The 24,677-nt window shown below is 47.3% G+C and overlaps 1 protein-coding gene and 2 long non-coding RNA genes across 3 annotated transcripts; 2 read left to right on the plus strand and 1 right to left on the minus strand.

The window, feature by feature from the left end:
- The first annotated feature begins 3,758 nt into the window (after positions 1-3,758).
- On the plus strand, positions 3,759-9,282 carry LOC139680834 (uncharacterized). The gene is made up of 3 exons (XR_011699421.1): positions 3,759-3,991; positions 4,759-4,908; positions 8,438-9,282. It is a non-coding gene; the product is annotated as an uncharacterized lncRNA (long non-coding RNA).
- A 6,246-nt stretch (positions 9,283-15,528) lies between these two features.
- Positions 15,529-21,427, plus strand: LOC139680771 (uncharacterized). The gene is made up of 4 exons (XR_011699409.1): positions 15,529-15,589; positions 15,692-15,785; positions 15,947-16,183; positions 21,404-21,427. It is a non-coding gene; the product is annotated as an uncharacterized lncRNA (long non-coding RNA).
- On the minus strand, positions 19,077-23,023 carry WFIKKN2 (WAP, follistatin/kazal, immunoglobulin, kunitz and netrin domain containing 2). The gene is made up of 2 exons (XM_071573658.1): positions 22,746-23,023; positions 19,077-20,588 (listed from the first exon to the last, which is right to left on the minus strand). The coding sequence occupies exons 1-2, from the start codon at positions 22,944-22,946 to the stop codon at positions 19,077-19,079; spliced, it is 1,713 nt and encodes a 570-aa protein (XP_071429759.1). The 5' UTR covers positions 22,947-23,023.
- Positions 23,024-24,677: the final 1,654 nt, after the last annotated feature.

The raw sequence follows: 24,677 nt of genomic DNA on the forward strand, positions 1-24,677 counted from the left end.
CTGCTCATTGCAGGGGAGTTGGACTAGGTGAGCCATCAAGTTCCCTCCCAACCCAAACAATTCTATAATTCTGTAAGCCACACAAGGATCGTCCCTCCTTCATGATTCAAAAAGAAAGCTACTAAAATTGCTTACATGGCTTACAGTCTCTTGCCTGCCCAGCTGCACCCTCTGCTCCCACCACATCGCAGCAAGTAAAAGCTTGGTGGTAGCAAACAGCCCAGTTGCATTCTGAACTATCAAGTAACCAAACAACTAGTTGTTAAATCAGCTCTTTGGACCGACATGGGATCAAAGCAGAGTTCATGTACTGATCTGACGCCCCAGACTGTTCTATTAACGTTTCAGGAATAAATACCTCAGGGTTTGTGTTGGTAGTTTTGGAGCAGATGAAGCAAACCGGTGGTTCAGCACTCTTTTTTATATCATCAGCAAGTTGATTTAAATTGAGTGTACAGAGTTGGCTGCATTCCTCTCATGAGTTGCATAAAAAGTTTGCTAAATCAAAGTGCCAAAGCTGTAAAATCCTGCTGAAGGGACTATTTCCAAAGATCAGCAAGAGGAACAGTTAAACTGTGACCGTGACAGTGCGTGTGTGACTTTTGTCCTCTTGGCTTTATTTTAGTGACAGTAGTAAGGAGTTCTGCCTTACAGAAGGGAAAAAGCATTAAGACTCAGGACATAAACCACATTCCCTTTGGCACTACGAGTTCTCTATCTCATAGACAAAATATGATCAGTGTGCAAAACAAATGGCAGGTGTAAAATATTTTTAGAAAAACCTTGGCATACAGTGCAGGCATCCCTCAGTCCCCATCCTTTATTCTGTCAGCTTTTGTTTGTTAGAAACTTATCTGTAGTATCAATGGCTGCAGCTCTGGTGGAACTTGCTGTAGTTTTCATTTGTAATTTATCACTTCAGAGGTCTGAAAATAGAGCTCCTCCACTGAGCACTGAGCACTAAGACACATTTAAAGTCTGTCAGCCATGGAGCTCTTTGCACTGCTTTCCTTTGTCCCCTTGGCTTCAAGATTGCCCATAGCATAAAACAAAAGAGGACTCTGGGAATGTAGAGCCTTAATTATTGTTCAGTGCCCCTCTGAGCTTCTCTGAGAATTTTATATCAACAGGCTCAAGAAGTTAAAACCAGACCTGGAAACACACCTTCTTTCCTTTGCAGAATATATTGATTCCCTTCTACACCCATAACCCTTTTCTGTGTCTTTTCTGCCTCCCACAGCACCCTCAGAAGAACCACTTGTGTGTTCCTCTCTTGCTCCTCCTCTTTCTCCTTCCTCAGCTCACCAGGCTTTCATGCTGCTCTTCTTTTCACCCAGACTCCACTGCTGACTGACCTCAGCTCTTAATTGCACAGTACTGGGAACTGCTGTGCCATGGGAGACTCAGCACAGGAGGCTCCAGCCCCCAACAGGTGCCCTCTCCCTCCTCCCTGTGAGCTAAGGCTGGCTTGGCTTCACTTTAAAGACTTAGTATAAGGAACTCCTGAATGTCAGAACACTGAGAAGGGCCGCATTAGGAGCTCACAGTCCCACAGAACTGCGTGAATTTGCTGCTTGGGCAGCCTTGGACAGTAAATGCAACAGCCCAGGAGTGTTCAGTCATGCTGATGGAAACGAGAGGTGGCAGGTTAGAGAAGAATGTGGTATCAGGGAAGACAACTCAGGCACCCCAGATCTGACTCGGGGCAAGGCGCTGCCCTTCTGTGTTGTTTCCTCCTTCTCCATTGAAATCCACTCCTATCAAGTGTCAGACATCTGGCTGTCACTGGCTGTTTGCTGCCAATAAGGAACTTCATCCAGTTCCTTTGTGCCACAGGAACATCTCTAAAGTTGACCTGCCATTCCCTCCTTTTACTGCCTTTACTCTCTATGGCCTTGGAGCATCTTCTCCATCGTACACAGTTCACTTAACATGGATTAGGTGACCTTTACGTTTTGAAATAAGGCATGCATAGAAAAATGAGGCACTGGATTCTTACTGTCCATAGTACATGGAGTCTGATTCATCCACCATTGGAGCAGAAGGCCTCTGGAGCAGTGAGATCTCACATTCTGACTATTGTGGTTCTCTAAAAGAATGTCTGTGGGTGTTTCTATAGATATGGAAGTATATATTCCTCCAGTACAAATCATGTGAAAATTTTGCACCAGCCCACTCACTGAAGTTGGTGCTGGTCAAAATTAGACTTTCAGACAGATTTTACAAACTAAAACAAAATCCACTTTGATTTTTGTTAATATTAAGCATCCCATGTGCCAGCACAGAGACAGGCCTGCTGGGCTCTGCCACGGCTGTGCTACAAACTATGAATCTTCCACAGATCACTTCAGCCTGGCCAAGAGTAGTTTTGGTGGTTTTAATCCCATACTTGAGCCTTTAACTCCCTGCTGTGTCCCAGATGTTGTAGATAACTGCAAAGTATTTTTGAAGCACAGGGGTTTTGGTCTGTCTCTGTCTCTCAGGCTTAGCCAGGTACATACAGCACCTGTGTTTGCAATTTAATGAGAGTGCAAAATTCCCAACTACTGTTGAAAGTATTAACATCTGAGGCAATTACCTACTTTGCAGGTATTTGAATATTGCATCTCATATTTATTAACTGATTTGAGACATTGCTCATATTTTAGTTGAGAACAATTGCTATTTAATTTCTGAGTAACATAGATGGATGTTCTCCACTTGTGCCTTTATATTGTTACAGTGCTGTCCTTAAAGACTCATTTCGGTATTTCCAAACCAAATCACTTGAGAAACTGTGATTCAGTCTTCCATTAATATTTTAGAAATTATGAGGTAATTGTAAATAATAATCCACCTCCCACCATATTAATTTATCTTCTGGGTGTAGAGTTACATAAATTTTAGCATTTTCTAGCTTTTATCCACAAGTCTACTAAGAACATAAATTTCTGTGAAAATTTAGGTCCTTAGGAAATCACAATTCCCCTGGAACTGTCACTTCACAGGAAACAATATGGAAAGGATACTGATGAGCTCAGAAGTGCTGGCAATTAACCACAGCTGCTTAATGGAATCAGATTTGTAATTGACACAGAAGGACCACCAGTGCCTTCCTGCCTGTGCACTTTGCATGATAGACTTGACAGGCTGGTGGCAGCAACTGCAGGCAACCACCTCAAATTAACTTGTGCAAACTGATAAGGGGCAGAAACACTCAGTAAGAGATCATCCACTGCATCTCTGACCTCTCACTCCTGACCTGCAAGGAAGGTCTCCAAAACTGCTTCAAAAGACAATCTGAATACTAAAATTCCTGACTCCAGGACAGAAAATCACACAGATATTGATCACATATTACATTATGATTTTTGCTACCACCAGACATCCCTAGGCAATAATTATTCCTGTCCCTCTCCCCCTCTCTTTGTGCCATAAATGACATTATCAGCTGTCCTCTGGCAAGCATCATCCCTTTGATCAACAGGAACCAATCACCCTTTCTCTCAAATTGCCTAATTCATTAATATAATGAAGTTTAACTCAGAACAATTATTCTCAACCTGTATTTAGCTCTAAGGTTATTGCTTCTATTTCAGACCCAAGGCAGCCCAATGTGCCTGAAAGCATGTGTAGCTTTTCCAAGTGCTCCATCTGACCTAATAAATGGTGTCCCCTCTTCCTGCCCTTGCCTCACTTACATCTCTCACTGTCCTCTCTCCGACGCCTCTGCTGCACCACTGTGCTTGTTCCTGCTCTGCTGAGCCTAAAAACGAAGGCACAGCCTCGAGGAGCTGCTGTGGGAGGTGCTCTACTGGCCCAGTTTGAAGGGGGGAAGCACAGGCATCGTGTGGTGGAGCTGCTCAGTCTGCAAACCGTCCATCCCACCTTGTCTCTGCCGTGTGGCAGGGGCTGGTGGGAGGTAAGTGAAGCTGCTGGTGGCACTGGAGACCAGGGAGCAAGGCTGACCTGATGATCATCTCACGCATTTGAGGGTGATGAACTTTTGGAGGTCAGTAAAGTTTTTTTCATTTTTTAGTTGGTGTCTCTGTGCTTTTAAGAATTCAGTATTTGAAGTCATTTATTTACCTGCCCAAAAGCAGATACCAGAAGATCTGGTTAAATCCAGCATTTGATTCTCATCTCTGTGAATGAGTCCTTATTTTCAGTGTTCTGCTGTACAACCTCTCTAACCTTGTTCAGTCCTTGAAATTCCTAGGTTTCCACCTCCTAATTTTTTTTCTGTCTTCCTTCATGGTCTTCCTTAGAACACACTTTTATCAGCTTCCTTCCCAAACCAAGCTGTTCTCCCCCTCCTGCTTGTCTGAGGTCTGTGCCTCACCATGTATAATTTGGAGTGTATTATCTGCCGGACACTGTAAACTCTCCAGGGCAGGGCTGCGTCCTGCTCTAGACTCACAGCTGCCTGTTTTACTCTGTGAGGCTGAATAAGAAGGACAGAAATAGAAGAGTACACAGACACTCCCAAATAAACTGTGTTTTGTGATCTATGTTCCAGAAACAAATGCAGGAACAATTGTTGTTAGTAATGTGGTTTATACCACTGGAGGCTTGGGAAGCAGTAGATCCTTTAGGCAAAGAAACTTCCATTACTAAGCATTTGTGGAACATATTTATCTAAAAATACAGGTGCATATGGTAGAGAATAATGTTTCTCTGCTGATCTATAGTAAATTATCAATAGCAACACAGGACTAAAATCTTGTAAGCAGTCCTGCTGTAGTAATATCACAATTTTATCCCTTTCCTTCTCTACAGCACCCCAAAGCCCTTCCCAGGCTGATTTCCTTGGCCTCTGCTGCTGCTTTTGAAAGACTTCCGCTCACTCAGCTCTCCCACCATGCCCATCAAGGCTCAGAAAAGGAGGATGGATGGGGAGAAGGGTCACCCTGCACACATAAAACAGAGGTAAAAGTGGGCAGGAAACCTCAACCATGCAGGACAGGCTTCTGCCTTTAGCCATCACTGAAACTTCCATCTATGCATGTGCTGGGGGAAATGTGTGGCTAATAATGCATTTCAAAATACATTTTGGTCTGAGATCTCCAATGAGTTTGGCTTTTTGATGCCTGCACAAATGGACTCTGTGTACTCAAACATCTCCCTGACGGAATTAGAAAACGAGTGCTATGTAAGTGGAGATGGGGATTGGGGATCGTCTGGGAGACTGACTTTGAGATGCCTCTCTCCAAAAGCCTGAGTGGTTAGAGCTAGGATTTTGACTTTGCCTCTATTCCAGAGAGATCTAGGGCCATCCAGCCCGACCTGCTGCTGGGGGCATTGCTGCAGGGTGGCAACTGGCCCATTCCCTCTCCTGACATTTGCATTTGCTCAAACAAAAGGCTCATTCTGGCTGGGGCTGTGGCTGGGCTCCTGCCCCGTCCAGTTCCCAGTTGCTCTTTGGAAAGAGCTGTGCTGGAGTGCCTGGTTTGAGCTTTCCTGTGGGGCACTGTCAGCTTAGATATTTTGGTCTTTTGTTGTATATAAAAAGATATCTGTGTTGTTTGCAAGCAGTTAGTCATCTGCTAGCCAGAATGGGGTTGTTTCCCTTAAGGATGTTTAGGATCACACAACTCTTACAGGAAAAGGGGAAATGTCTGAAGATGTTGGGATTAATCCTGTAACTATTGCAGTTATCTTCATCCAGAGTCTTATCATTCATTGCCCATTAGAGGTCCTGAACTTGAGGGCTGTATCTGATCTCCAGCCTTTCCCATAACGACATTTATCCAGGCAGGCTGGAAGACAAAGGGGAGTCCAGGCTGTATAACCTCTAGCCAGTTATTTCTTTCTTTACTTATTTTTGTTGGTTTTTCTTTCATAACCACTTGATAAATCATTCAGTGGAGAGCTGGGAATGGAAGCATATGACCTGCTTGCCTGCTCCTGGCTTCCAGCAGTGGCTCTGGTTTCTCTGGGCCCCCATTCCCTGTCAGCACAAGGTGTAACCCCATTTCTGTGCCTTGTGAAGGAGCTGTGAGGAGGTTTCCTTCTTGCTTGGGAGCTCTGGGTGACCCCAGGGTACAATATCACTGCTGTTGTAAAGCACCTCCTAGTCATCCACAGACTGTTATCGTTATAAAATCGTCCCTGTGGTATTGCTTTCCCCAGCACTGAGATGGGAATGGAGCAGAGGAGAGGTAGAGGAGCCACCAGCTGGGGACAAGGTGGTCCGTGGACTTTGGCACCACAAAGGTTTGCCTTAGCCTTCAGTGAAATGCACCATCACTCCCACAGCAGGAAAAAGAGAAAGTATTATTCACTTTCCATCCCTTCAATGTCCTGTGCTTGGTCAGGATGTGCTTGAACTGGGGACAGCTACTTTGCAGGATGTTTTCAAGGGAGCTGATGTTGCATGGGGCTAATCAGCAGTGACTGTCACTTCATATGGTCAGGGGCACAAATCCTTTCTCTGCTGGGGATGACCTGGGCTGTGTGATGCCCACAGTGAAGATCTTAATTGATGTGCAACACTCAACAGCATCCCAGTACTATAGGGACAAGCCAGTTGAGACAAAATGAAGGAAAATTGGAAATTGGATGCTATTATTTTTACCTCTTTGAGATCCTCTTAGAAACAGACCCCAAAAGCCCACCAAAACCCAATGGAAATACCCTGATGGTCCCTCTGCAGTGCAGTCAGCCCAGGGTGAAGGGTCTGTGAGGGCACTTTGCTGCTCTATGTGTTGTTTGGATTTACAGAGGTCAGGTGCTGGGAGGCCACTTGCAGAGCAAATGCCTTTGTGTGCACCTTGTCCTTGTGAACTGGAAGAACCTGAAGGACTGGTGAAATGGGGACCTGCAGCCAGCTCCTGCCAGGATTCACTTGGGGATTGTTCTTTCCTCTGTCCTTCCAGAAATGAAGCAACACTTGATGGTGGGAGGTGCCTTTCACCGTGGCAATTGGCCCACGAGGCTGTGCTCAGGCACGGCTGGGTCTGGGATACACTAAAAATATATGTGACAAGTGTAAACATTGACTTTTGCTGAGGTGGGAGTGTGTCTACCCTGAAGTGCCAGTGCAGGCAGTGGTGCTCTGGTGGCACAGCAGAGGGGGGGCAGATGGTGCCTTACTCTGGGTTGTTGTCTTTAAAGCAATTGTTTAAAATTGTAGCAGCTTCACCCATTAAAATTGCAGCTTTTTCCTCATCGTGGCATGGTAGCCACGTTTCATTAAGTCGGGGGAAGAGACTGGAAGGGGGGAGATAAAGGGAAATAAACAGGAAGGACCAATCCAAGGAGAAATGCCTCCACCTCCTCCCTCCTCTGCCGGCCTCTTCGTTTCGTTTTCTTTTTAAGGAATAAAAGCGAGCATAAAAATGAGCAAGGAGGGATGCTGAGCCCTCGGAGTGCAGCGGAAGGCCCAGCACAGGGGACAGGACAAGGTGACACGGTGGGAGCCACGTCAGCAGGCTGGAGGCTCCTGCCCAGGGCTGCCAACAAAGGTGGCCATTGAGAGCCACCGTGTGCCACTGCTGGGCAGCGGGTCTGCAGCACCAGCTCGGTTTGGCAGGGGCAGGCACTGAGCCACGTGAGCATCTCCTCCTCTTTCTCCTCCTCCTCTTCAGCAGAAGGTCCCCCCGTGTCTGAAACGGGCTCCCCCAGGTCAATGAGCAACACCCACCCAAGCACCCACAAAGCAAACAAAACGTGCTTTTCCCCAGCCCGTTCACTGTTTACTTTTTTTTTGTCACCTGAGAACGCAGCAGCAGAATAAGGAGAAACAGCTTTTTATTTCTCTCCCTTGCTGACTCCAGCCAGCTCCAGGAGGAATGAATGAATAAAATTGTTTGTTTCAAGGCACTTCTGCTCCAGAGCATAAAGTTACTCAGCATTTACAGGACCAGGTCACTGGAGATATTTTTATTCTGTGTCTATTTTGCTTTGCCTCAGAGTGACATATTGTGGATGCTTCCAATTAACAGTGACTGAATGTAAACAATGTTTTACTCCTATTTACAAATCAAAAGATATATTTTTTTCAGTTATGTTTGCAAAACTGTATTCATGTTCTGACTCTATGCAGAAATGAAAGCACCTGGACTGCAGGGCAGGGAGGGTTTGGTGAGCTGAGGGTGTAGGAGCCTGGCTGCACCATGTTATATAAACAAACTGGTGGTTTTGAAAGCAGACCTAGAGGAGTTTGAAATGCATTTATTTAAGCAGGAACCCCATCTGCTCCTACCAGTAATGGATTCACAGAGCCATTGTGTATTTGCTCAGCTCACAGGCCAATGGGTTTTACATATGTTACATGATTTGCACCAATTGACACGTAACATAGACACACGTGCTCACATCTGGAACACAGGAGCCATGAAGACAGGGCTTGAATAATGATCTTGTTAACACCTGGCAGCATTGGATCTTCAAGGTAAAACTATATACATTTTTTTAAATAACCTGTTGAATTTCTGTGGCAATGCCCATTTCACAGGGCTGTGTGATTCCTGCAGGATGCAGCTGCCACAGAGCGAGGCTGGAGCTGCTTCCCTCACCTGGCTGGCCAAGAAGGAAAACTCCAAATTCCATGTGAATGTAGCACAGCTGGACTGAGGATCTGCCACTGCTCATGGCACTGCCAAGGACATGGTGCTGCATTTTAATTTAACTATGGAAGTAAAGAAAAGAAAGTTTTGTCCAGTCCTTTATATGGGAAATATGTAATGGAAGCAAACACCCAAGAGCCTACCTGGAAATACCTCTCTGAGCCCTTCAGGGTGTCCATGGTCCCTGTTTCTGGTTACCTGTCCATCTTTCACAGCTTCCCCCTGTGGTGCCACCTGAGGCTCCAGAAACACCTCATCTTTCTAGAAACAGTTCTAGAAGCAGCTCTTTTCCTTTGTGCTGGGAAGCACTTGCAGAACTCAATCTTTGCCCTGGAGCCTGATTTAAAGAGCTGTGCTCACCCAGCAAACCCCAGGGGTTGGTTTGGTGATATGCTTCTGTGAGCACACTGGTGAGAAAAGTGCAGGCCAGGAACTTCAGTTTTATGACCTTGTAATGCCTCGGGGTTCAAACCCGTGACAAAAAACTTGCTGGTCAAGGCAATTGCTAAAAAAGGGGGAAAAGGAAAAAAATCCCAACCAAACCTGTCCTCTGTCTAGATAACCAACTAAACAACTTGTGAGCTGCAATAATTCTGCAAAGATGCTCTCAGGAGTGTATTTTACTGTGAAAGTTGTCATAAATAATAATAAAGAAATGCATCTGTGTGTACTTTACAAAGCAAGGAAAAAATTTCTTCCTCTTCAAGCCCATGGTCTGTGAATAATTTGTGAACAAGAGGAGCAGCTCCATCTATCTTACACAGTGTTTGTTACAAATCATTTGCTCATGTCAGGGTAGGAGCAGCAAATCCTCCTTCAGTTTTTGTCTGCTGAAAAACTTCTGTAGCTAAACAGGAAAAATTGGATCGATAAGTAACAGGTGTAGGGGTGCATTTTGGGCTGGATGTGTTCCTGGAGCCTGCAATGACAGGGCTATGACAGCCTTTATGAGGCAGCTGGTAGCAGGATTTCTGGCTGGCACACAGTGCTGAACCACAAGGGCTCATAATTTTGCAGGGGAAAACAAAGCCAAGCCAAAAAAACCATCTCCAAATCCCTCCTCCCTCCCAGGACACCTACAGCAAGCAGGCAAACAGCCACAACCCCAGGGAAATGTGGCAGAGCATCCCAGCTTGGAGAAAACTCTTTTAGACTTCTCAGGAGTCCCTAGGTGGCAACACTGCTCCTCTGGACCCTCCTGGGAGCCTTATCATGGCTGAGAGATTGCTGAAAGCTCCTGCTTTGGAGGTTCTGTGGCTGAGACCTTCAACTTCCATTCACAAAGAATAGTGAGAGAACAAGTATTTGTTTAATTCTGGTGGTGGCAGAGCAAAGTGTAAACCTGTGATTGCTCCAAGGCTTTGCCATCTGAAAGCAAACTAAAAAGAACAACCAAAACACCTGTGAATTTATTTATTTAAAAGAAATAACAAGATTTTAAAGTGAATTTTGTGATGTTGGGAGATGTGACTCGTGATCCCTAAATGCTTTGGGTTGCCATACTTGGATATTTCGGTAACCCAATGAACAGCAAGTAACTAATGCAGAGAGGTGGTTTAGCCCTTCCAGCCTCTCCAGAGGAAGCTCTGCTGGGATGTGACACCAAGGAACCACGTGCTCCCTCCTGTCACCTCCCCGTGTGAGCACTGTGAGCTCTCCACAGGTGAGCTGTAGGTCTCCAGCGCTGTTCATGGAGTGTGGCCCCTCCCAGGCAGTCCCAGAAGACAAACTGTAAACAATCCCAACCACAGAGATGGGCTGGACAGTTGAGGAGAAAAATGCCCACCCACCCTGCTCCTGGTGTTTCGGGGCAAAAGTATCATCAGACACCCAATAGATAAGGAGGTTTTGGTGTTAACTCCTGGTGATCACACCTGAGTAGATCTGAGAAAGGCATTAACTTACTCCTTTTAGTCTGTATTTACTCTCTGCTGAGTCTGTGCCCATCTGTGCACAGCCCTTCCAGCTCTGCCTCTCTGATCCTGCAGAAATCCAAACCAACTGACAAAACAGCAATTCCATTATGCCAGAGATCAGGTACTTCTGCTCATCCCTTGAGAAGATGACCTTTGGAGCAGGCTGGCACAGTAAAAATTTGGTATTGCAAGTATTGTAATCAAGTATAAAATTTGAGTTTTGTCGCAAGTTAATTAACTGAGTTGTACACGTCTATTAGAGACAATAAATTATGGCAGAAACAGATAATTTGATTGCAATATTGCTGCAATATTCACTTTTTGGGTGATCTGCGGGTCAAGTATTATTCACTGAAGTAATTAAAGAATAATTTTGAATAACTGGACAAATATCTTTGGAAACTGCAGTCTACAAACAAGGAGAGAGAAAGTCTCAAATAAATTATACATTGTGGCTTTTCCCTGCAGCTCTGGAAATGGATTTGCTTGCTTTATCACACTCCCTAGTAGATCTTTTTTCCCCCAATAAACCTAAAATATCTCCTTCTGTTTTACTAACAAGACAAGGACAAAATCAGGAAATATCTTGGCGGGGTGTTGTTGCTTCCTACTTAGAAAAATGAATAATTTTATTAATAAGTAATATAAATTATGCAGCCAAGTGTCTGCGAGCCGGGTAAATTAACTCGGGCGAGGCCGATGCACCCTCCGCGGAGGAAGATGCTCTTTACGACGCGGATGAAGTGCCTGCGTGCGGGTCCCCTGCCGGTGCCACTGCCGATGTCGCGATGCCAAACGCCATCTCGTGTCGGGCGCCGGGAGCGGCTGGAGCCTCCTGGCCCCATTTCCAGCCGTCTGACGTCATGTCAGTGCTGAGGGATAAGGGTTTTGGCTTTTTTTCCCCTTTTTGTACTCCAAATATCGCCAAAATAGGAAGCTGTGACTGTGTGAGGAAGACGATGGGTGCAATGACTGTGTGACATGACTGAGTGCCAGGGCTGGTTGTGACTCGTGTGACTAAACTCTGTGCTGGGCACTGCTGGGTGGAGAACCTGCCCCTGCCTGTTCATACAGTGAGGGTGTTGAGAAACACCTGCCCACAAAAGTGGTGGATGCTCCATTCCTGGAAACATTTGAGGCCAGGCTGGACTGGGCTTGGAGCAACCTGGTCTAGTGGAAGGTGTCCCCGTCCATGGCAGGGGGTTGGAAAAATGATGGTCTTTAAAGGTCCATTCCAACCCAAACCATTTGATGATTCTACAGTTGTATGATGTGGTGAGTCCTGCTGAGGCTGGTAAGACCTGCCCTGCCCCTCAGCTCTCTCTGTAATATCCTGGTTGCACCTTGCTTTCTGTTCAGGAATGGAAGGATTAAGTCAAGGCCAGTCTTGGAGTCTTTTCCAGACAGAACTTTGTGATTTCCAGAGTGCCCCCCAAGCACCGTAGTTGCAGGAGTTGTGGGGACCTTCTGAAGAGACTTTGGGCTCCAGAGCTGGGTTTGTGTCCATGACTGTTGTCCCTCCTGCAGCCCAGTGTGTCTGTGGGGTACCTGGAGGTGGGGATCCTGGTTTGGCAAGATCTGATTTTATGGGACTGGGATGTGGCTGAGATTTGTTTGGTGATCTTAGGAGCAGGTTCCTAATAGCAGGTAGAATTGTCTTAGCAAGGCAGGAACTGGTCCAGCCTGAGCATGTGCCAGTGCTGCTGGAATTTTAAGATGTCCATAGGCTTTTGTACTTGTTAATGGGAATATTGCAAGTTGTCAAGCTCCTGGTGCTGTTTTGAGAGGTGCATTGTGGATGAGCTGCTCATGGGGCAGCCTGCTCGCCAAGGGCAGGGTGGACCACGTGTGGATCATCTGGGCCTGGAATGGGAATGGCTTGTTTGAAGTTGTCATAGGAATGCACAGCCAGGACTCACTTTCCCCAGCCATGTATATTAATCAATATCACATTTCATCTGCTGTTTTATTATCATCGTGTCACTTGGTATTACTATGCCCTTCTGCAACTCCTCACAGACAGCTTGTGCTTTTGCAGCCCTAAATAACTTGATCTCAATAACAATCTTCATAACCCACCTCTCTTATCCTTCTTCCAGACCATCTCCACCAGGCAACCCCAGCCCTTGCACTGGTTCCCTGGGACGCTGCCAATGACTTCCCTTCATTCTGAACACTGTCCTTTCAGTCTCACCCTTCTTTCTGATATTTAAACCAGTTGTTGGCTCAGGAGACTCCTGTACCTCTCTCTGCAGGATGCTAAATGACTTCAAAAGCCTTTTGAAGTCACTTGGGTGAGGAAGTTAGAGCTCTAAGGCCTTGGTCCAAGTCAGCTCTATCGGCTGAGCCATCTCTGTCCTTGTGATTGCTTCAAAGAAAGTGTTACACAGCATCAGTCCCCTCTGCTGAAATCCACAAACTTTTCCTCCTTACTTCCTATTTACCATTCAGCAGCGAGTTTTATCCTCTCTTGCAGTTCCTACCAGACTCACCGAGTTTTCATGCCCAGCCCCTGGGAACCCTCCTCTAAAATTAGCCCCATGTTTGCCACCTTCTGTGCCCTGGTCCTGACTGAAGCAAAGGATATCTGCTGCAGTTAATGGTTAAGCAATGTTTTATGTAAGTACTTTTACCCTTGGGTGAAAACCTTCTGATCCTGGAGATTTATTACTGTTTTTCTGTTTATTTCAAGCAGCAGAGGAAGCCACGTCCTTTACACGTGTTACAACCCTCCCTTGGTTCAGGAGCAAAGTGGACGAGGAAAAGAAGGCACAAACCCCTTTATGGTAGTTCCTTTTTATGCCAGTTAATCCAGTCCAACTACTGTGTTGTAATACCAGTTTAAGGTGGAAAAATGCCCCCCTTCCCTCTTCTAGGTGAATCTTATCCTGTTTCTCTTTTCTTCAGCCTTTTCCTTCCCTACTGTATCTCTAACCATCACTGGGACACATGAGAGGGGTTAGGAATTGCCAGGTGGGACAAGCTCCATGGCCCCTTCCATCCTGTGAGAACCAGTGTCATGTCCCAGAGGACAGTACAACGGGTCTGAAGGAGGCTTGTCCCCACCTCAGACTGGCCATAATCCATAATTCAAAAACCTCTCTTGGTTTTTGCTCTTGTTGCCTTTGTCAGAGCTGGTCCTTGGCATGTGCAAGTCCTGAGGTTTGGAGAAGACCTCCAACACCTGCAGTTGGGCTGGCACCAGGAAGGGTTGGCTGGGAAGAAAGGTGGATAAAGGGGTGGGCACAGAGAAAAACATCAGAGCTGGAGAATTTCCTGACTGAAACCTGACCCTCCTATCAGACCTTGGAAGACTTTCCATTTGCTTTCTAAACTCTCAGGCCTGAATGTCGTATCATTTGCCCAGCCATAAATAGCTGTGAATTAAACAAACTGTGCTGCTTTTTGGGCTAATTAATTGATAATGTCCTCTAGTGCGGCAGCATTATCTGCATATTCCACCGTGTTTGCATTTGAGATCAGGAGCTCAAGCTTTTTTTCCCCCGCTCCAAAGATTTAAAGAGCTGGCAGAACATCCATTCAGTTGTGCAACCTCCATTCAGAGAGGTTCTCAGATCCTGGGCATGGGGCTCATTTTTTGCCCTTTGACAGCTGCTGTAAATCAATACAGCGGGTGGAGGTCATTGCAGTCAATCAGTAACCAGTCCTGGCAGAGGCCAAAACACTAAATATTTGGTATTAAAACAGGCTCTAAACTGGAATTTCTCGCTCAGGCTGCTGTTTTCACAGCCATGCCTTTGAAAACCTGGCTCCATCCAGTCTTGGTGGAGGTACCCAGCCTGGCCATGATCTTTTCGTGGTAACTATCCTCAGGGAGAATTTCACAGCACGTGCACAGGCATGAATTACAGCAAACCAGGGCACAAAGTGCTTCAGGTGGAGGAAGTGGGTCTTGAGGTGCAAGGTGCTCATTTGGTGCCAGCTGGATTACTCCTCCTTTTTGCAGGAAATCATTAAGTGTTGGCTGAAGCTGTGAATGACCTTCATCACAACCACCTCCCTCAGGAACTCAGACCCATGGCCAGGGGGTAATTCTTGCAGGGGTCCCTAATTCCCTTTAAAACAACTGCGAACTAAGCTCTTAAAAACCTTTGCTGCCTGAATCATATTCCACTGGCGTCATCACCTCTGCTTGCTACCCGTTCTGAAGCCGGTTGCCCATTAAAACCTCTGCCTGACCTCATCTTGAGCCCCTGCAATGAGAACACGCTCAATTTCCTCTTTCCTTTGACCTCGGCGGCTGCAGGCTCTGCAGTGATGCAGGATGTGCCTCTGAGTAATCACCCAGCCAGCTCTCGGTGCGTGCAGCTCCCTGTGCCCTCATGCCCTGCACCATCAGCTGTCTGACACCCTGTGAGCAGTGGGCACTCTGACACCCTGTGAGCAGTGGGGACTGACTGACACTCTGTGTGCAGTGGGAACTGACAGACACCCTGTGAGCAGTGGGCACTCTGACACCCTGTGATCAGTGGGGACTGACTGACACCCTGTGTGCAGTGGGGACTGACAGACACCCTGTGTGCAGTGGGCACTGACACCCTGTGAGCAGAGGGGACTGACAGATACCCTGTGTGCAGTGGGGACTGACTGACACTCTGTGTGCAGTGGGGACTGACAGATACCCTGTGTGCAGTGGGCACTCTGACACCCTGTGTGCAGTGGGGACTGACTGACACCCTGTGAGCAGTGGGGACTCACTGACACCCTGTGATCAGCGGGGACTGACTGACACCCTGTGTGCAGTGGGGACTCACTGACACCCTGTGAGCAGTGGGGACTGACACCCTGTGTGCAGAGGGGAAGTGCTCTCGCAGGCCCCGTGCGGCGGCCACACGCTGTCACTTCGCTGCTGCTGTTTGTTCCCTGTTAACAGAGCGGAGCTGCTCCGGCTGTTTGCACAACCACCTGGGACTCCTGTTTGGATCCATGTGCTGGGTGGTAACCACTGAACTGCAGGATTTGCAGATTCACGTGTTGCACTTTTCACCTTTGCTCCAGACTGGGAGGTGGGCATGTTGTGCTGGTGCCAGTGGCTCAGCACTGCCAAGTGTCCATCAGATCCATCCCAGAGCCCTTGGGAGCTCCTGCAGGTCTCAGACCAAGGTAGTGTCAGTCTGCTCCTTTGATGCAACCTTCTCTGTTTGGCTTGATCACCTTAGAAATATTTTCCAACCTTAGGTTCTGTGATTCTGTGTTGCTTCCCAGGCTGGTTGTCTGTGGGAAATGCTGCTTCTCTGGTGTCTGCATATGGAGGAAAGCTTTGCCATCGGCCACTGGCCATGGCCACATGGCTCTGCAGGTGACATCCTTCCTCCAGCTCTTCCCTGGAGCATCACACAGGCACTGGTGCTCCTTCCCAGCCTGCTGACATGCAGGAAAAGGAATCAAGCCAACTTTTTCTTTTCTCTCTCTCCTGTCATACATTTTATACAAACTTTAAATACTGGCATTTCCTTCCAGCTTTCTGACAGTCTGAGAGGGACCACAGCAGACAGGATGGAACCTGAAGTCATGAGCTACACAAAAGGGATTTTCTGACCAGGAGCCACATGGATGTGCCCATTATCCCTGTGAAAGCTGAAGCAACATCCTCCAGTGCTGGTCCCGTGTGCGAGCATCCCCAGGCTGCTGGACTGGTCAGACATGAATTTTAGGCTTCTTAAGGGTTTAATAAGAGGCTGAACTAAAATACAAGCTGTGAGTGGAGATCTGAATTCTTCAAGGTCAGAAGGTGGAGAGGCTTGGGGTTAGGGTCAGTCCCGTGCCATGGGGAGGTGTGGTGCTCCCAGCATGGCCAGGGGTGGTTTTTTTCCCAGTGAGCAGGCAATGGATGCCCGTGGCACTGCTCCTTCTGCCTCGGAGTAGCTGTGGTGGAGCACAGCCCTGTGCACCCCAAGGGGCTCACAGGATGGCTCAGCACTCCCAGCATGGCTGGTCATGTCCATAGGACAGGAGATACACACGTGTGGCTGTGCTGTGTGTAGGAGCTGGGCTGGGCTGTTCAGAGTCCATCTCACTGCTCCATGTTGGAAAAACAACACAGAATGTGCCCCAGAGTCCCCTGTGCAGGTTAAGCCCTCACACACCAGGCCTGCATGCCCAAAGTGGAATGGCAGACACGTTGTGTCTTGTCCAACTCTGGGTCTCAGAGTCGCAGAGCACTTGCACACTCACTGTTTTCAGTGCCTGCTGCCTTCCCAGGGGATTCACCAGGAGGGAAAAGCAAGACGGCACTTTAGAGCCCAGATTTCAGCTGACTGGAGCAGCAATGAATCCTCTGCTTTCAGCTCTCAGCTCTATTTGCATCCCAGCTCTTCTGGAACAAACGGCTACATGTCTCCCAAGTCATTTTAACACTCCCACACTTGCAAAGTCCTTTAGCTTTTTTGGGGAAAAAAGAGCCATGTAAACTCAGTAGCTATTAAACCTTCATCCTCCAAAGCCTCTGTGTCAGTATGGCAAGAAGGTGCCACTTTCTACAGCTTGCTTGGACATGACAGGTGAGCCATGGGGACCAGTAGCACCTGCCACAGCCAGGAATGACCCAGCAAAGGTGCCAGCTGCTCTGCAGGGCAGCAGGGCCAGCACCTCCCATCTGCAGAAAATGGTCTTCACAAGAACATACACAAATATTAAGGACCTTTAATTGGAGTTTTTTTGACATACACTTAGGAAAGGTACAACAAAAAATTGAGCAGGTATTTTCTTGGTCAGCAAGTCTGATCCAGACTCCTCTCCCTCCCACTCAGCTTCTGCTGAAATTATACAAATAACTGGAGATGTAGATGTATTCCTGTTCTGGGAATATTTTGGACATAACCCAAGCCCAGACCACTGGGAGAGGATCCCAGTTTCCATCCTGCTGTGGTCTCTGCTGCAGGTGCAGGGCATGGAAAGCCTTCAGGGGAATCAGAGCTGCCCTCCTCCCTGCAACAACCACACAACAGGCACGGGCCTTGGATGGTTTAGAGCCTTGCACATCATGCTGAAGCCCAGCATCTGCCTGTTTAATCTCCTTCCCCAGCCCTTACCATACCCAGCCCCAGCACACACCTGCAAAAGCCAACATGTGCCCATAGCCGGGCACCAGCATCCAGCTGTCCCACAGCGATCCCATTAGATGGCACCACGGGGCAGCGTTGGATGCACCTTCTTCCCTTCCTTCCTCCTACCCAGACGTGTCTTGACACTTCTCCAGCCCTGAGCTGGCCCTTTGTGCAGGGCAGCAAACTCTGAGCTCTGCTGGAGTCACATGGCTGAGCCCACGGAACGAGGAGTGAGGACAAGGCTCGCCCCTCTTCCCTGCAATCACAGTCCTCAGCCAGGCAGGATGTTTCCAGGGTCAGCCTTTTCTTTATTTAAGGATTTTTGCATAGGCAAATGTTACACTTTTTGGACACACAAAGGTTAAAATGATCCTCTGTGTATGCACACCCTCCCACCCACAGCCTGTGCTGGCCCTCTCAGGGAATTTATCCATACACGTATATACAGTGGCCTGGTGGAAAGTGTTTTCTGAGGTTTGAAACACTGTAAAAAGGCTCTAAAAGGGTCACTCTGATAAAAGCCTTTAAAGAGTGTCTGCTCTGTCTGCCTGTGTCTGTGCAGTTCAGATTCAGCAGCTTTGTGTTCACCTAATGCAGTTTGCAGACTGTGTATTGCACTTTCCTAGGCTGAATTTTGTTCTGACTCCTCTTGCTTTGCTCTCTCATCTATAAAAGCAGGATTTCTACTGAAAATAAGCAATAAATCGCTGTGTATGCTTAGTGGAAAGGATTTTCAAAAGCAAGACAGCTGCCATCCTTCTGCCTTGGACTTTTTGTGATAGACAATATATTGATTGAAACTAAAATAGGGAATGAGGGTGTTTGCTGACCTTGTTCTGACGACAGAAAAGTCACTTCAGGGTGAGACTGTGCCTTGAGCTTCTACAGAGGCCTGTTGTCCTGGGCATAGGATCAAGGGAGTTTTTCCTCCAGAAAGGATTGCAAGACAGGTAGTAGTTACCATTTAAAAATAAGTTTTTTAAAAGGAAAAAAAGAAATGTCAATTAAAAGAAGCAGACTCATAATGCATAGGTTGGTTAAATGTGCACAGTTGTAAATATAGACAATAATTTACAGGCTTTTCTCTTAAAATATTAGTGCTGCTATAAGGAGCCAAGCATGTGACTTACTTACAACAACGTACCATTGCATTTCCAGACTGAAAAGGAGACAGATTAAATTGACATTATATATTACTTAGCTGTGTACCAACTGGCCAAACAAATGCTATGAATTCCGTCATTTATGATGGAAGCTACATAAAAATTGCATAATTACTGCAGTGAGTCACCTAGTTAAATGGCACTCCTATATGGACAAATTGATTTCAATGCAAGATTAATAGCCTTTTGCTGCTGGTTTACGTGCTTGCCAAAGACCAAACTACGTTGTTGCTAAGCATCATTAATGGATTAAAATAGGGGTTCTGCATAATTCCTACACTGCATCTTCAAACAAACAGCGTGTTTAGTTTGTGCACTAGCCTAGCTCTTGTTAGCCCTACGTAACACACGGAGTGGGACAGCTGACACGTGTGAGGGAGGTTAATGCAATCCTAGGAACTCTTTCAAGAGCTCACAGGTTTTCTTGTGGATGACTTCGCGGAGCTTGCGCACGCGCCGGATGCTGGAGGTGCCCACAAAGCTGTCTGGCTGTAGCACAGCCATGCCGTTGTGAACATCTCCCATGATGATGAGCTGGCCATCCACCGTGGTCATGTTGGGACATGGGCAGCTCCAGTCCATATTCAAGAGCGTGATTTCTAGTGGTTCCTTCCCCAAGAACTTTAATCCCATTTTTTCATCTTTGAGAATCTCCTCCACCGTCACCAGGGCATGTCCTGAGTCTTGGTCTTCTGTCAGCTCCGTGATGCGGCCCAGGATGACAAAGTCGCTTTTGCAGAAGCTCGTCACCAGCTTCTGGCGGGGTTTGCAGGCTTTGCAGTGTGTGTTCTTCGGGAAGGGGCACATCTCCTCACAGGCCTCCCGGCTCTCAAAGTTGTTCTCGTTGCCTCCACACCCACCATAGATGAAGGACTGGCACTGCTTTGTCAAGCTGTTGTAGGCCCACCTGGGCTCGTAGGCTTTGCAGTGGCCTTGGAGGGCTGGCAGGTTGCAGATGTTGATGGGGCCATTCATGCAGGTCAGCATGCAGCTCTCGTAGGTCTCAAAGTGGTTGAGGTTGCTATTACAGTTCCCGTAGATGAAAGTAAAGCAGTTGTTTTTCTTTGCATCATAGTACCACCGGGTCTGCTCTTCCCCGCAGTCTTCGCTGTCCGGTTGCTTCAGGCACTCATCGGTTGGAAAATGTGTTTTGTTTTGGGAAGCCTCTTTGGATGTGGGTTCCCCTTTGATGACTGACAAAGGGAAGTCAGCCCTGAGGAGGCCACCGCTGTTCTGGGCGGTGCAGGTGTAGATTCCCGCATCTTGCAGCTGTGTGTTGTAGATGACCAGCTGGGCGATGTTGGTGACCACAACATTCCCTCTGACGTGATTTGGCTTCATGATGACTTTGTCTTTCCCATCAACCTGCTTCTCCCATGTGATTTCTGGCTTGGGTCTCCCTGTAACGTCACAGAGGAAGCTGACGGTCTCTCCCACATAGACGGACTGATGGACAGGGTTGTTCACCAGCGCGGGCGGCAGGATGTCAACGACTGTTGTCTCAGAGTAGGCAGTAGTAGGGCGAGCTGTTGTTTCTGGTGGGATAGGGCTGGTGTTTGGCCAGGTGAGATGGTACCTACAGGTGACCACGTTCAGTGTAATGCCTTTGATGCAAGCTTCTGCATCCATGTAGCACTTGTTATAGTAGGTGAGCCCGTCGGAGGCACAGGTGAAGCTCGGCTCCTTCTCACACCTGTCCTTGCACTTGCAGACAGGCTGCCCGTCCCAGATGTCACACTCTGAGCCTTGCTGAATGCACATGAATCGGTCACAGGTTGCCTCTTTGGGCATTCCCACCGGCCCTTTTTTCCCCTTGACATCCATGTACCGAGCGGCCACACAGCTCTTTGTTCCACAGACATTGGGGCAGCACTTCTCAAAGGTCTCGCACTCCTGTGGGGGAGGAAATAACCCAGTTGTTACCGGCCTTTTTAGAGACCCAGCAAGCAGAAAGCCCAGAAACTCAGGTCTGTCACAGATATCTATTGTCTGAAACTCAGTGTCCCCATGGGCAATGAATAGAAATATCTCCTCAGCATTTCCCAGGGGGTGTCTAAACACACTGGGAGTTCTGAAGTGCTTCAGGAGAAGACTCTCAGGAAGGAAAATGTAATTCTGTTTCTTAAACACAAACCTCATCCTAAGTCTTCACCCCAGAGTCACATGGACTGCTTGACTGCCGAACCAACCACCCCCCTTCCGCGCTCTCCAAAATGCCTCAGGACAAGGCCTGAGAAACAAGAGCGGATGGAAAGTCTTATCATATGGCTGTAGGCAGTAATCCTTCTTATTTTCCACACAAGTATGTAAAGTATTATTTGAATTCCCTGAGACTAACAGCCTGCTCTTGGAGGTGAAACTGCCAAGGATTTGTAATTGTTCACATTGTAGAGGAAATAATAGAATATCTCAAAAGTAAGGTAATTCTTGCTCCAAAAATAATTTTTCTATGGTATTTAGAAAAACAAACCCCAAACAGCTCATTATGGCTTCTCTGTCCTATTTTAGTCCTATTTTCAAATGCAGCATCGCTCTTCTAGTGATTTATTACACCCCGCCTCGGCTACAGTCAGCTCTAAATTGTGGTTAATTTTAGCAGAATTTTCATTTTCTGTGCAGAAAAGGTATTTGATACGTATGATCATGGCTGCTGGGTTGTTATGGATTACTTTAAGGGATCATGAACACTGTTACCATGTGCCCAACAGGTCACACTTCCACCGTGTGTTAAACCTCTACAAGCCCCCTGAAATCCATCGTCTCTCTCTGTAAGTGAGGACAAAATGATTTTTAAGCTACCAAACTAAAGAGCTTCCCCTGAGTCCAGTATCCTTTCCTTATTGGGAAAAAGATGACCTAATACCAGACATGTTTCCCCATTTCCAGCTGCACATTACTAAGTTTCAGAAGCAAAGCTAGAAACCAGGATGGGTGAAGAGGACAGTGGCTTGGCAGAGTCCTTGGCTGCCTGCAGACCACTCACTCCATCCAATGTCCCAGGACTCTGTGCTGCCACAAAGTCAAAGTGAGTATTTGTAGCCAGTGGCTTCTGGCTTTGAGTTTTTGACCAGTAAATTATTAAAACATCATTGTCTGCTGCTGCTGCTGCTGCTGCTGCTGCTGGGGTTTTGCAAGTGTTTTAGTATTCATTGCTGCACCTGGTAGTTGGAACAGAGGAGGCTTATTTGAGAATGGCAAAAGTAAAAAGAGCACCTTCATTCCTAACACATGGGATCCATCTGAGCAAATGTCTTTGTTTACTTATGAACAGCATTTTTCTCTGGTTTTTTTCCCCTTTCTAGCACTGCAGAAACAACCTGGCTACAGAGCACAAACCCAAACACTTTTTCCCAGCACAGTACATGTTCCTGTCAGCCAGGTTTGAACTGCAGGAGCTTTGTCATGGGACATGATGTAAGAGGCAGGACAAGCAGGTATTTTCAGATGGCCAGCTTGAGCTGGCAGTGCTGACAGGTTGAAAAATGAATTTTGGGGTTGTAAGCTAAACACATTTTGAGCTGGGAGCATCCCACAGAACATCTGCCTGGTCCTTTTAGCCATGCCCTATTCTGTACCCCAACCATGCTTTGTGCTTCAAGTGCAGCAAAGGCTGATGATTTACATATTAAATCAAACAATTTCATACAGGATTCCTCCCAGGAATAAAAACCAGTGATGATGGCCACCAACAACAAAGAGCACGGGGACACTGCTAAAACAGTACAGATTGGCCCCAGTGCATGCTGAGTTCTGGAGTATCAAATTCAGACATTTCTTTTGACATGAAAGCAAGGAAAAGGATCAAACAGAGCGAGCCCTGTACCCACATCAGTGTAAGTGACAGCTGCCACACACCTCCCTGCTCAACGATAACTCATCAAACCTCTTTATTTTATATAGGTCACAGGTCAAATAAGCACATCCACTGTCTGCATCGAGTACTGCACGGTGCCAGCGCCCTTCCAGCTGGGACAGACAACTGCAAACAAGCCCCCAGACAAAGCCCCTTGTTGCCCGTGACGCAGAAAGACAAAGATGTGCCTCACTCACCAGGTCAGCGTCGCACTCTCTCTTGCAAGTGCTCTGCGCGTCGACCCACAGGTTGGGGTTCATGTCATTGGGGCATATCCCAGCGTGGGAATACCGGACTGGGGGCAGAGCTGTCCCTTTCAGAGAGACCTCCAGAAGCAAGAGGACACTGCTCTTCCCCAGCAAGATCCACATCCACCGAGCCAACAGCACCAACAACATCTCAGAACTTCTCCAGGGCAGTGGCAGTGTCCGAGCTGGAAAGTAGTTCTTGTTTGCGTGGGGTTGCTTTTTTTTTTGGCAAGCCTTAAATTTTTGAGGAACCCAGATGCACCTGACCTCAGTAAAAGCTTCAGCAAGCTCCTCTGCTGCCTCTGTCGATAGTGCGGTTTGGTCTGGACCTCATTGGATTAAAGGTCCTAGGAAGTTATCCCCTTATTTTAAGAGAAACGCTACTAGTCTGAGCAGAGTTAGCTCTATTTATACCCTGCCTCTGTTAACAAGTCAGAAAAAGTAAACTTGATTTCTTTGACAGGCACACGCTTCCTATGTCCTGGTGGCAGTCAGACAGATTTGTTGCAAGAAAAAAAAGCTGGAAAGAGTTCAAAAGGCTGGAACTGGCATGGTGGGACCCCTGCATGTTTCTGAATGCAGGGAGGCCTTCTTAACCCCTTTAGACCTAAAGTACTTCCCTATGCTAAGAATGGCATTTACTTCTGAAAGGGGACTTGTCTAAATAACACGGGCCCACGGTCAGGGGATTTCCCCATGGCAAGGGGCTACACAATCACTTGCTAAAAGGAACAAGTAATAGGATTGAAGGAATTAAAGCCAGAATATCATATTTTAACAAAGGAAGTAAGGAAGAAATAACTTATTTAAACTCAGGATCGACACAGCAGAATGTCTCCATAACATCTCCTGGGGCTGCTCCAGGCTTTTTATTTCTTTGGTGGGGAGATTCCAGGATACTGGGTTTAATGCTGCCCTCCAGCCCCACCAGGAAGATGTTAAAAGTGTCCCTGAATTCCTCCACATTTACTGACAGCCAGATCCCATTGTACAGTGCATTGCTGACCCCTTTAACAGCAACAACAAAAAAATAGTAGAAGTTCAACACTATGGAAACCTGCATAAAGGAATGTACAGCATTTTTGCATTGGGGGGCGGGAGGGAAACTCAGTCAAGCTGAGTTCCTCATTCCCTGATTATTACAGCAAGGGGCTGATCCTGCTTGTGCTGAACACGTGCCAAAACCCAGAGATGAGTGGCAGAAGTCTGAGTTGCTCAGCACCTTACAGGATTAGAGCCTGTGGGCTGAGTTCTGGGCTGGCTTGGGTGGACCCTGCGGTGTTGGTAAGAGCCTCCTGGGAGGATCAGGTAAGTTTGCATCCCACGTGGGGGTTCTGCAGGGCTGGACCAGCAGTGTTGTGCCTGGGGAGGAGGGAAGGGTGTGAGGCCACCCTGTGCCCAGCGCTGGGTGCTGCAAAGGTGACAGACCGAGGTGCAATCAGCTCTTACTTTTCTCCCTTGATTGTTTTAAACCAGGGCTGGTTTTCATGGCTGAGTTTGGACCTAATTCTCCCCAGGGTGATGATGGCTGCCAATCGGTACAAACCAGCATTGAACTGGGTCACTATGGGGCTCCTGCTCCTCCCCTGGGGGCAGGTAGCAGAGCACAGTGACCTGCTGGTGTTTCCCAGGATCGCCTCTGGAAGAAAGGGAGGGCAACCTGGAGCTGACCTGCCTTTGGCTGTGGCATTTCTGTGGCAACCCAGGCTTATAAAAGGGGCTGTTGCAGTTCTGATTTGTGTGCCTGCATTAACGACATGCACAGTATTTGAATTTCATAGGACGTGCAGGGCGAAGTTGTCCAAATTAGCTATTTATAAGGAGCGAAGTCAACTGCCAGGCAGCAGTTTGCAGTTGATTTATTCTCTCTGAAACTTTAGA

The sequence above is a fragment of the Pithys albifrons genome, chromosome 19, assembly GCF_047495875.1.
Source record: "Pithys albifrons albifrons isolate INPA30051 chromosome 19, PitAlb_v1, whole genome shotgun sequence".
Taxonomy (NCBI): Eukaryota; Metazoa; Chordata; class Aves; order Passeriformes; family Thamnophilidae; genus Pithys; species Pithys albifrons.

Excerpts from the sequence above, each read along its gene's own strand:
- WFIKKN2 (XM_071573658.1), bottom strand. The coding sequence starts at position 22,946 with ATGTTGTTGGTGCTGTTGGCTCGGTGGATGTGGATCTTGCTGGGGAAG. Across the intron at positions 20,589-22,745 it reads GAGAGTGCGACGCTGACCTG|GAGTGCGAGACCTTTGAGAA; the intron begins GTGAGTGAGGCA and ends CCTCCCCCACAG.